Source organism: Zosterops lateralis, assembly GCF_965231275.1.
Source record: "Zosterops lateralis genome assembly, chromosome: 18".
NCBI lineage: Eukaryota > Metazoa > Chordata > Aves > Passeriformes > Zosteropidae > Zosterops > Zosterops lateralis.
The window spans coordinates 1,358,944-1,371,809 of record NC_139778.1 but is presented as its reverse complement, the minus strand read 5'-3'; the positions used below and the strand labels follow the sequence as shown (position 1 = coordinate 1,371,809).

The 12,866-nt window shown below is 44.7% G+C and overlaps 1 protein-coding gene across 1 annotated transcript; it reads right to left on the bottom strand.

The window, feature by feature from the left end:
* Positions 1-8,012: 8,012 nt before the first annotated feature.
* On the bottom strand, positions 8,013-12,367 carry TOB1 (transducer of ERBB2, 1). The gene is made up of 2 exons (XM_083874541.1): positions 12,202-12,367; positions 8,013-9,956 (listed from the first exon to the last, which is right to left on the bottom strand). The coding sequence occupies exon 2, from the start codon at positions 9,817-9,819 to the stop codon at positions 8,848-8,850; it is 972 nt and encodes a 323-aa protein (XP_083730667.1). The 5' UTR covers positions 9,820-9,956; positions 12,202-12,367; the 3' UTR covers positions 8,013-8,847.
* Positions 12,368-12,866: the final 499 nt, after the last annotated feature.

Here is a 12,866-nt window from a genome sequence, read left to right as displayed (position 1 = left end):
CGTTGAATGGATGGAAAGCACATCATACTTTCCCTTTCCCCTACTGTGGGAGGGATGGTGCATTTCACAGGGGAAAAAGGCCAACATGGTGCCAAAGTCCAGGGCTCACCTCAGCAGGGGAAGCAATGCCACAGGGGGATTTTCTGAGGATAAAAGCCTGGGAGTGATTAGGAGGTGCTTTACAACAGCAGTGGTATCACAGCCCGGGGTCAGCCAGGGCTCTCAGGCCAGAAGGAAACCTTAGAGCTCCTCCCCAAGACACAGAAATGGGGTTACAGCAGGTTCTGACGGGGAATGGGACCCCAGACAAACCAGAACTGCTGCTGGAAGGAAGGAGTAGGAGAGCAGCTCATATGCGCCTGTTCCCAGCTCTCCATTGCATGATTTATCAAGTGGTTATGGAAAAAAAAACAAAAAACAAAAAGCAAAACAAAACAAAACAAAACAAAACAAAAAAACCACACACACACACACAAAAACAAACAAACAAACAAAAAAAAACAAAAACCCCAAACAAACAAACAAAAAAACCCCCATCAACCCCCCCACCAAAAACCCCCAACAACAACAAAACAAACCAGAAAAAAAAAAAAAAAAAAAAAAAAAAAAAAAAGTAAAGAAAGAAATAACTGGATAGAGGTTGTACAGCCTGGGCTCTTCTTTGTCTTCCAGCCTGCCCAGGTAAATGTCATTCTGGGAAAGGCTGGAGATCGGATACAACCCTCAAGTTCAGGAGCTCTAACAGGGGATGAAAGAAAAGGCTCTGGATGAAGATAACTGCCGCAGTTCTATGACTAATCCCAACATCTTCAGACATTTTCCCCTCTGCCTGTAAGAGTTATGTGATCCTAAACATCCTCAAGGGAAACAAACCCATTATGGCTAGCAGATGACTAACTGCTTGCAAACAACACAGATATCTTATACATGACAAAAATCCAAAATATCCAAAATGACAGTGCCCACAGGAGGGCTCAAACCGGGCACTCCATTTCCAAAAAGCAATTGGGAGCTGGGCAGTGCCACAGCCAGAATGAGCCTTTTGTTCCAGCAGGCCATTTGCCACCTCACAGCAATGCCCTCAGCAGCAGGGTTGGGCTAGGCAGCCCCAGATCTCTCTGGAAAAAAGGCAAAATCAAAATTCTATCTCTGTAACCGCTCTGGCTTTTGGAGGGAGGCATCTCTAAGCTGAGCTCAGAGCTGATTGTTATCTCCACTTACACATTGCTTGTTGTCCAATTCCACTAGGGAGATGTTTATGTGCAGAGCCCATTTGTGCAGGCAGCAAAAAGTCCAACTCACTGGAGATCCCTGGCCAAAATGCATTTTTAAATGCATTATTAGCCAGACATTACCCCCAGCACTTGTGCAGAGGGATGTTTCAGTTTTCTAAAGGCAGAATTCTGTCCTGCATGGCTGAGGTTTCACTCCCAACCTTCACCTCTGTGGATAGGGTCATCCTGCTCCCCATCCATCCTCCTTTTCTGGTGAGGGCCAAGTGAGTGGGACTCTTCCAACAGCAGCAGCAGAGGCCAAGGAAATCAGGCTTGAAAGGGATACTGCAGAGAAGGAAAGGGATAAAGTTAAGATATTACTACAGTAGCACTGGTTTAAAAGGTTTTAGGCCTGTGTTGCCATTGACAGTTAACTATAAATCAGCAGAGGAACATTGTTCTCTAACATAAGCCCTTGTATTTTTAGATAAATACATTCCACAAGTGTTTTGTAAAGGAGGTTTCTTTGCCTAAAGGATCTACTTCTTCCCAAGCCTTAGTGGTACAGCATAAACCACATTACTGGTAACAATTGTTCCTGCATTTGTTTCTGGAACACAGATCACAAAACACAGTATATTTGGGAGTGTCTGTGTACTCTTCTATTTCTGTCCTTCTTATTCAGCCTCCTAGAGTAAAACAGGCAACTGTGTGTCTGGGGCAGGACACAGCCTTGCCCTGGAGAGATTACAGCCTCCCATTAGATAATACACTGCAAATTACACATGGTGAGGCACAGAGTTCAGATGAGCAGGAGGGGAGAACAGCTTGGTTTGGGAAGGAAACTAAGAAAAGCAAGTTTTAAGGGAGACATTGAAGGAAAACAAAAATAAAAATCTGGAAGGGGAAACAGCCCAGCAGGAACAAGGCTGGAGGTGCAGCAGAGGTGTCAGAGTGAGGACAGGGCAAGATGGAAGTGAGGCAAGGGCAGGGACAGGGGACATGGGCATTGTTTATTAAGTCAGTGGGAACACTCAGAAAAACTACACATGATTGCAGGCACATCAGGCTGCTTCAGATCTGATAGAAAAGCAATAACCTTAGAGATAAATACAAGTTGAGCAAAGTTGTTCTGTGTTTAAACTTCATTATGTTAATGAATTAGGCAATTTGAGAGAAAGGGTGATTGGTTCCTGTTGATCAAAGAGAGGATGCTAACCAGAGGACAGCTGATGATGTGATTTATGGCACAAAGAGAGACAGGAATAATTATTGCCTAGGAATATCTGGTGGTAGCAAAAACCATAATGTAAGATGCAATCAATATCTATGTGATTTTCTACCCCAGAGTCAGGAATTTTAGTACTTGGATTTTCTTTTGAAGCAGTTCTGGAGACCTTCCTGGCAGGTCAGGAGTGAGAGGCTGGAGATGCAGTTGATCTCTTTACTGAGTGTTTCTGTCCCTTATGAGTTTGTACAAGTTAATTTGAGGTGGTTGTCTGCAGTTTTTGCCACCAGGCTGTCAAATTGGTCATGCAAGGCACACAGGCAGGAGGGTGGTAGCAGGTCTCAGTCCTTCTGTGTCACTTAGAAATCTGTTTCCATTAAGGAGCTGTGGTTAATTGCCAGCACTTCTGAGTTCATCACTATCCCTTTGATATTGTTTCCTGTGCAGTGACAGTTCTAGGGAAACTGTGATTTCCTAAGGATCTAAATTTTCACATAAATATAAGTTCTTAGTGGACTTGTGGAGAGAAGAAAACTCTGAAATCTATTTAACTCTACACCTAGGAGATAAATTAATGTGACGTGAGGCGGATTATTATTTATGATTACCTCATAATTTCTTAAATATTCTTGGAAGACTGAATCACAATTTCTCGAGTGATTTGGTTTAGCAATGCTGAAATGAATCTTTAAGGACATCACTGTAACAATCTAAAGGCAAAAGAGCAGAACATCCATACCCATTATTCAAAAATGAAATTGCAATTTTCTCAAGTAAAATATGAGCTATGTCTCGAAGCAGTTAATAAATACAACATGAAATTCAATATGTAGTATTCATATACCTCCAAAGTAGGTAATTGCCCCAGGTGTTAATATTTTCAACAGTAATTGGAATTTTGCACTCTCCCACTCTGTTGCAGAGGTGCTGGATGTACCTGGTTAACCCTGAAAAACAGATCCCTGGGCTTCAAAAACACATAGCAGTCACCTACAACATCTGAGACTCAGCAGGGAGTTAAAGGCTCAAATATGGGCTTAAAATCACCAAATCTACTCTTGCTCAGTCGATCTGTGGAAGATTCACACTTTGCACAGCTGTGGCAAAGCCCAGCAGCCCTGACTCTCTGGGATGAGAGTCTAATAAAAATCAAATGGGGAATTTGTTTTAGTTTGTAAAATCTGTTTGCAAATCTGATTTTGACCAGCAGCAACTTCAGTGGGTAAGCTGTTGCAAAATTTTCACATGATTTGTACTGGAGGAATATATACTTTCATATCTGTAGAAACATTCATAGACATTCTTTAAGAGAATCACAATAGTAAATATGTGAGATTTCACTGCTCCAGAGGCCTTCTGCTCTGACAGGGATGAATCAGGCTCCACATAGCATGGACAATGAGAACCCAGTGCCTCACTTTTATAGGCATGCCTTGTTTCAAAACACAAAGGTCACCTAATCCAGGTTAAGAGAACTGTGTGACAAAGGAGACGCTCCAAGGCCACCGAGACTAAATGCAATAAAAGGAGGCAATGGCAGGTCAGCCTCAGAGGATGTCCCTGTGGCACAGAGAAACTGGATGAAGTTCCTTCTAGTAAACAGCCTCGAGTGCAGTGTCTCCCCTGGCACAAGAGCTCCAGCACTGCACACTTCAGAGCTGGGGTCAGGCACAAGTGGAGTCTGGGTGAAGAGAGGAGCAGCATGAAAGCCTGGAGCAGCACAGCAAATAGCAAGAGGTGGTGAACAAAGGGAGCAAAACAGAACTCGGTCCTCCTGAGGATGCTGTGGAAGGCAGAAAAGCCATGGTTATGGGTGTAGCAGGGAATGAATATGTTCTGTCAAGGAAAGAAGGTGGATTTCCAGGCCTGGTTTTAAAGGCATTAGCCAGTTGATAAAAAAAAAATCTCAGAGCTGACAGGAGCACTAAACAACAATAATTAAGGCTTTACATTTCCAGAGTTGTCTTTTCTTTAATGCTCTTGATAATCCTGAAGCCAAGGGGACACAGGAATGCAGCACGAGCTCCATGGCTGACAGACTGTAAATGTAAGAGTGTCCCAAAACTCAGAGCCAAGGAGCTCTGATTCCAGGCCTCTGAAGTGCTAAATCACCAAATGTCAACTACAGCAAGTTCCACCAAAACTGCAGCCATCGATGCTATAGGTTGTTTATAACAAACCAAAGCTGACAGAATAAAGGATGGGGATTGAGGGATGTCTGCACTGCATGCCAAGGTTTTTTCTAAAAATATTTTACACCTGCCATTTGTTCTGCACACTGATCATATTTTGTCTATGAGGTAGAGAACTCGTAGTACCAAAGGGAATGTGGTTTATATTCCCGAGTCTTAATGCTTTTTCCCTTCTGTACAGCAAAACTCCTTACTACTGTCACTAAAATAAAGCCAAGAGGAAAAAAGTCACACAGGCACTGCCATGGTAACAGTTTAACTGTTCCTCTCGCTGATCTTTGGAAACAGTCCCTTCAGCAGGATTTTACAGCTCTAGCACTTCGATTTAGCAAACTTTTTATGCAACTCATGAGGGGAATGAAGCCAACTCTGTGCACTCAATTTAAATCAACTTGCTGATGATATAAAAAAGAGTGCTGAACCACTGGTTTGCTTCATCTGCTCCAAAACTACCAACACAAACCCTGAGGTATTTATTCCTGAAACGCTAATAGAACAGTCTGGGGCATCAGATCAGTACATGAACCCTGCTTTGATCCCATGTCAGTCCAAAGAGCTGATTTAACAACTCATTGTTTGGTTACTTGATAGTTCAGAATGCGGCTGGGCTTTTTGCTCCCACCAGGCTTTTGCAGGTTGGGATGCAGTGGAAGCAGAGAGTGCAGCTCTGGGGGATAATCTGTCCTGGCTGTGCACCAAAAGATTGTACAAGCAATGTTCAGCAGCTTTCTAATTTTGCATCATCAAGGAAGGATGATCCTTCCATGCCCTATGGAACCATAGAATGGTTTGGGTTGGAAGGGACCTCGACAGCTCACCTAGTCCAACTCCCTGCAATGATTAGACAGCTTCAGTTAAATCAGGTGGCTCAGAGCCCCATCCTTCAATGTGTTTGAATTACCTGAGCTGAAGTTGACAACTGCAGAACTTGTACTCACTGAGCTGCAGTGCCAGGCCCCTGGAGAACAGGACACAACAAAGGAACTCTACTCTGTGAACTCCACCCACGATTCAGCTTCCCACAGCAGAAATAACCAGAGCAGTTTAATTTTGGTGGCCATTACCAGACCCCTGATAAGGAGAGAGGTCTGTTCCCTACCCACAGAATGAACACAGCACAGACTGTAGCTGTCCCCTGCTCCTTCTGTGCAGCCCCGCTGGAGCCTCTGAGCAGCTTCAAAGATCCTAATTTTGAAAAGTTATTGACTTGTGCTGAATTAAGTGAGCCCTGCAGACCAAAAGTACCTTGAACTTGTGCTTGGGTGGGGACCTGGGGTGAGGGGATAGGAAGCACTAAACAACATTGAGGGGGTTACATCTTTCTACTATTTCCTTCACTGTAAATTAAAGTCACCTTCCAAGGTTTAACCCACACTGGCAATTCTAAGGAAGCAAATTGCACGTTCCCATGAGAAAATACAAAACAATTTGCACACCTGAGCAAATGCTTCCCTTTCCCCATTTTTATGTCTTTTCAATCCAAGCAAGTGCATTTACCTGACAGCTAAATACTGGATACACAAATGACCCCAGCGACTGACCTGGCACTCGGTGAGAACAGAATGTTGCAATGAAAATGTTTGGTCTCAGAAATTCAGCATGAAACTTCAGCAGAAGATAAATAACTGGGTGAAGCAGACTGAACACAAAGGAGGCATCTCTCATTCCTCTCAGAAGATTAAAAAAAATCATTCACGCTTAAACGTTAAAAATCATTAAAACAAAAAATCTCCACACGTAAAATTGAAAGAACTTGCAGCTCTTTTTGACTTGTCTCCTTTCAAAGCACCAGAACCAAACCCTGATTGTCAAATCTTTATATTGAAAGGGGCTGCAAAAAAAAAAAAAATAAAAAGTGTTGCAAAAGATTTTTCCTTGCATGGCCCTTCAGACACAGAACTGGCTACAGTGGAAAGGAGCAAATCAGCGTGGGAGGAGGAGAAGCTCACTGACCTTTAAACAAATTATCTCAGTTTAAATCATAGGAATAGAAATATTACAGAACACACGAAGAGTCTCCACTGTCAGAGTTCCTTAACCTCTTGGTCAGTTTAGGTATCAGGATCATGCTGTAAATAGTAAAACTGTAATAAATCTTAAGTCTAGGAATTCAAGTAGGAATAATACACAGAGCTGGCATTCTCTGCTTTCCAGCCATTGATCCAGCATTTTTCTAATTCCTCTTAAAAGCAAAATCATCCAGTTAAAATGAGGCACCAAATGATGTGCTTTTAAGGCCGGTGCCATCCATGGCTGTGCCGTGAGTGGAAAGATAAACCAGATGGCAAACTCAGTAAAAGGGAGCCAGTTAAACAGAGACAGATGAACGCCGAAAAAAACCCCTTCGCTCCATTATTGCTTTCGAACTGGTTGTCATGGCACTGGAAATGGATACCACTGCCAGCCTCCCACCTCTGCCCAGCCTCTGCCCAAAGCAGGGAGCTCACACTGCTGTGAGAAGCACAGGCTGCTCCCACCAAAGAGGGGGGTGCGCACAGTCGCACCTTTTGTCACATCAAGTGCATCCAACAGGAAAAGACTGACCTTCGGGCTCAAATTCCAGTGTCAGAACACTGAAGTTCATTTTAATCCTGTGCTCTGTCTGTAGCTCAACTCACTGCCAAAAGCCAAGGACTATCCACTTAGCACTGGGTCTCCGTGTGGCTGGAGCTGCCGTGGAGCATAAACTGACCTTTGTCAGATTTACACATTAAAGCAGTTTCTCTTCCCCTTGACAATGTCCATTAAGCAAGGAACACTATTTGCTGAGCAGATGGAAAGGAATAAGGGATGCAACTTCAAAATAGCCCTGGAAAAACTGAGTTGTTGTGTCAGCCTCTGAATTCTTTCCCCTCCCGCTTCCATTCGATTTTGAGAATATATTCAGTTAAAATTGGTAAAATCTGCTAAAATAAAGACCTTAGAATATCAGTGTAGTTACATTACGTTTCTCTTTTTAATAGAGCATATAAAATGTGAGTTTACAATGGGTTCAGTAAGCTGTAAATCAGCACTTTTATTCAGTTTCGTTTCTGAGCTATTAATCCCTAATACAGAGGCAGAATGCTGGTTTGTTGGTCTAGGACTTCCCAAGAGAATAGTTCCAATAATCCCAATGAGATGTTAAAAGGAAAGGAGATGTTACTGAATCACCTGAGTCCCTGCTAGACACATCCCATCGCCCCATAACTCAACATTCACAGAGCTTAAAAATCTTATTTATCAAGGAAAAAAAAAAAATAGAATTCCATTTTGGCTTCGGTGAGATGCAGTTACAAAAAACAAGTGAAATTTGGTCAATAATTGCAGGCAAGTCCCTAAGGGGGGGTTCTGTGATTTGTCAGGGACACCAAGAATACACACACCACCACAGCCAAGTAATTTTAAAGAATTTTAATACAAACTTAATATAAACTATTTCAGTCCCTCTTAACATGTAAGACACTGACTCAAAATACTTTTATACCTTTTTTCAAGTATTGCACAATGTAGGTACAAAATTAATATTTACGATTACATTTTCTTCCATAATATATAGCAAAAATCTTTAAACTTTTAACAGAAAATACAATTTGTGTTTCTTTTGAAAAAAGCAAATATTTCGTACATTTTAATTCCACCACTAAGGAATATTCTGTACACAACTTTTTAACTTTTTTTTTTTTAGAATTGATGTCTTTAAGATGGATATCTTACAATTTCAGTAAAAAAAATACAACATGAAGCTGCTGCAGCTGTCACAGATCACTGTAGTAAAAAGATATAAATGCAATACCATGTTGTAGAAACAATATATATACTCTGATATTTTACAAACTTTGTACTAAATTAAATTATACAATTAGAAAAAGACCAATAAACCCACCTATTAGTGCCAATTTTTTTAATATATATACATATATGTCTGAGCACATATATATATATAGACACGTGAAAAAATTAGCCACTTCCTTGCTATATCTTAAATACTGTAAGAGGCCATATTTTTGAGAGTATATTTTTGTAATGCACAGTCAGTATAAAATAATTTTGTGCTTGGTTGGCAAATGAAAAAAAAATGATGCATGTTGTATTTATCTAACCAAGCCTGAATGTATTCATACTACAAGCCTTAAAAAAAATCTCAAGAGGTGGGGAAAAAAGATACACCCTTGGGTACGTGCATTTTAACTTGTACAATAGTATTTACTCGGATTTCACTTTCGGTTTATTTTTAGTTAGCCATAACTGGCTGGAATTGCTGGTTAGAATACTGCATGTTGTTTAAACTAAAATTCAAGCCATCTACAAAAGATTTCTCATTTAGACCTCCATAGGCTGCAAACATATCAAAGGCATTACTGTACTGGAGAGGACTGAGGTTGAGGGAGCTGTCAGCAGGAAAGATGCTACTGGTACTACCTTGACCCTGCATGTTGGGGAAAATGAACTCCTTGGCGTTAGGAGACAGGGCAGAACTCTTCTGCTGCTGCTGTTGCTGACTGCCGAGGCTGAGCCCATAGAGAGAGTGCATGGAGGAGGAGAGGGATTTCTGCTTCAACAGGTCATTGACATTCAAGCCGAGGTTGGTGGGAGAGGTGCGGGCCACCTTGTTGCCGCGGCCGCTGTTCTTCATTTTGGTTGAGCCAAACTTGGTGGCGGCGAATGTGGCAGTGGTGAAGGTTAAAGGCTGAGTGGAGCGGGGCATGAAGGTCGGGCTCACAGCAGCCGAGTGACCGAAGGGAGGAGAAGGAGAACTGGACACTGAAGATGCTGGGTCATTAATAGGCATGAACACCTGGGCCTCGGGGTTAAAGCTGTTCTTGATTTCCTTATCCAACTCACATCCGTTTTCGTTATCATCCACATAAAGCACTTTCACTGGTCCCTTTTCACCGATTTGGTACGAAACCTCAAACGGGTCAATCCAAACACTAAGATCCTGAGGCAAGTTGCCACGAACATCATCAATGTCCAAACCACTCTCTTTGGATGCTTGTTCTATGACTGGGTCCACTTTCTCCCCTATATGAATACACCTAAACCCTGATCCTTTGTATGGCTTTTCTGGATACCAGTGCCCTTCATACTTCTTCTTCAGAAGTCTTTCAAGCTCTTCACCAAAAATGTTGACACGTCGTCTGGGAAGCTTATTGTACAAATATGAAATAATAAAATTGAGTGCTACTTGGATTTCAAGCTGCATAGCTGCTGTGCCACAGAGTTGTAAGTCTGTTTCAAAACCCAAAGAAGAAAGTGTTCAAGATGCCACAGGGAAACAAAATTTCATTCAAAGTGCTGTTTCGAGTTGATTATTATCCTTCACCTTGAGTGCTCTTGTTCCTTTAAGAAAAAAACAAAAGCAAACACATCCAAATAAGAACAGTGTAAGATCGAGCTCTGAGGCCTATTCTTTTAGCTTCACTTTCTGCAGAAAATAGGTTACTTTTCAAGTGGAAAAAACGTGCATCAAACTATTTCTGTTCCTGCCTGCGGAAGGTGAGGATGTCAGCTCCATTCAGCACGACTTACAAACAACACCAGAGAGGATGGGCTTGTGTTTACATCTACAGCATGGGGCACTTCCAAATCATAAGAGCTGGCTGTTTACTTATTCACAAAGCAGCAAGGATAATTTTTAAGACATCACAGAACTGCCAAGCCCGTCGAGGGTTCGATTACCAACTTGTATTTGGATGATTTATAGTACTCAGCTGCAAAATTTAGTAGCAGGCCATTAGTTTAGCCTGAAAGGTCTTAGTCCAAAGGTCATTTATCACTTTAAAGTTTGGAAACATATCGACTGCAACTGTAGGCTGCAGAATTTTAAAAATGTTAACAATTGCTTTTCTAAGGTTTCATACAAAAAGCTGAAATGATGCAACGTTTAAATCCAAGCAAATCTTCTCCCTAAACTCTGCAGGGCTGAAATGATGCAAACTAAGGAGAAAATGTCCGCTGTGCACATCCAACAGTTCACACTGAAATGCAGTCAGCACATACATAAATAGCAGCATGGATGTTCTGTCTAAAGGTGGCCAAGACTGATAAATTAATTCATAATTTTTTTTTACTTTCTACATATTATTTTCTATTTTCAGATGCAAGATGCGAATATATACCCAGTTATTGTATCACACTGTCTGTAGCTCAGATTTCAAAAAAGTTCCTGGGCTAACAGGGCTTTTGACAGCCTCAAACCCGACTGCCTTTCTCCTTCCCCAAGACTCCATTTTATATTTAATGTAGTTGTCACTCCTTCACAAAGGGCAAAAGAGAAATTAGCTAAAGTCTAAAGTTAGAGAAGGGACGAGAATCAGGTATTAGCACACAAAACTGCTAACACAAATCTTGGTATAAACATACACACACACCTTTGTCAAAAAGTTCCAATACAACAAAATATGTTTGGTTTTGTTTTGTTTTTCTCAAGCTAAAAGCCCAAAGAGAATTTCAATCAACAGAAGGTTTTTCTGCACTGCATCACTAAGAACAAAATTTAGCACAGCTGTCACTAAACATTAGAGAAATCAAAGTTAAATTAACAACGTGACTAAACGGCTTTTTTAATTCTTGCTCCAAATAATCTCCTTTTAAAGTCTGGAACCCTACTCCCAGGCCATTCGTGTTCTCCCCAGCACGGTATGGGAATAGTTTGAAAGACTGTAAGATAAGGCGACCTTTAAACGTTTGCTGGATCAGCACCGGGTGGGGATAAGGAAAAGATCAAGGGCAAACAGAAGATATTTACAAAAGGGGCACAATCAGTACCGAAAAGCTGATTGGGTGGTTAAACGGGGCATTTAAAAATGATTTATTAATCCATCTGTGCTGCTTCCCTTCCCCCATGTCCTTTAAGAAAGGAATGTTCCTTTCAGAGCGCACCAGAGGCTGACGCTGGAAATTTCCGAACGCCAAACGGATCCACGGTACAAAAAAGCAGCTGATCAAACACATCGATCGTTTCGAACGAAGTCTTTTTATGTATTTCTGGGCAGTATTTCTGGGGGATCCGAGCCCATACGTGGCCCGGCAGCAGCGCCCTGGCAGGAGCTTTAAGCAGAGGGAGTTACATAACCGAGCAGTTGGGGCTCATTAGATTTCTGCTCACAGCCCTGGAGCTCCGGCGGCAGCGGGAGGAGGAGGAGGAAGAGCATTTTTGTGAGCCCGTAAGAAAGCGAAGGAGGAGAAGGAAGGGGGCTAGCTGGAGGGCGGGGGGGGGGGGGATTGCAGGCCGGGCACTCCCGGAGAGGCCCAGCGCCGATTGCTCAGCCTCCGTCCTCCCTCCCCGCCCGAGGGAGCGGCCGAGCCCTCACGGCCCGGGGGGAGCGAGCCCTCACGGCCCGGGGGGAGCGGCCGAGCCCTCACGGCCCGGGGGGAGCGGCCGAGCCCTCACGGCCCCGGGGGGAGCGGCCGAGCCCTCACGGCCCGGGGGGAGCGAGCCCTCACGGTTCGGCCCTGCTCTCTCCTCCAGGCCCTGCACCCGCCGAGCTCCCCCCGGCACCGCGGGGCCGTGGCGGCCCCAGCACAGCCCGCCCGCTGCCTGACGCCCCCGCCGCGCTGCCCGCGCCCCAGGGCCGGTACTCACCCAGCGGTGCGGGGGTAGTGCAAACAGTCCCGGCGGGGGTGTGAGGGCGGGGGGGTGCGGCTCAGCACCCGACCCCCATCTTCCAATGCCGGCTCCCTCGGCGAGGATGGGAGGGGAGAGGAAAGAGAAGAGAGAGAAAAAAAAAAAAAAGGGAGGGGGAAGGGTCGGAAAAAAAAAGGGGGGAGGGGAGGGGGGGAGGGCAGCGCTGCTCACACCCCCACGGCGGGCGCGCTCGGCGGCCGCAGCTGCACTGGCTCTGCTTCTGCCCCGCCGCCCGCCGCGCCCCTACTTATACCCTCCCTTGCCCCGCCCACAGCCGTGCCCCTATGGCCACGCCCCGCGCGGCCGCACTGCCCGAGCCCCGCCCTCCGCTGAGCCCCGTCCGCTGGCCCCGCCCCCGCCGCCCAGGCTCCGCCCCCCGCCCGGGGTTCTCCGCTGCCTCTTCTCCCCCCCGGGCGCGGCGCGCGGGGCCTCTCTGACGTCAACGCGCAGCCCCATTGCGTCACTGCCGACGTCAAACCGTGCCCTTGCGCCCCTCGGCCCCGCGGGGAAGGGAAGGGGGGGAGCGCTGAACTACATTTCCCATGACCACCGTGGCCCGTGGGGCCTCGACAGCGGCGAGGGCGGGGCTGGCCGGGGCCGCCTGCACGGCTGGCACCCCTCAG

Coding starts and splice junctions, on each gene's coding strand:
- TOB1 (XM_083874541.1), bottom strand. CDS start 9,819: ATGCAGCTTGAAATCCAAGTAGCACTCAATTTTATTATTTCATATTTG.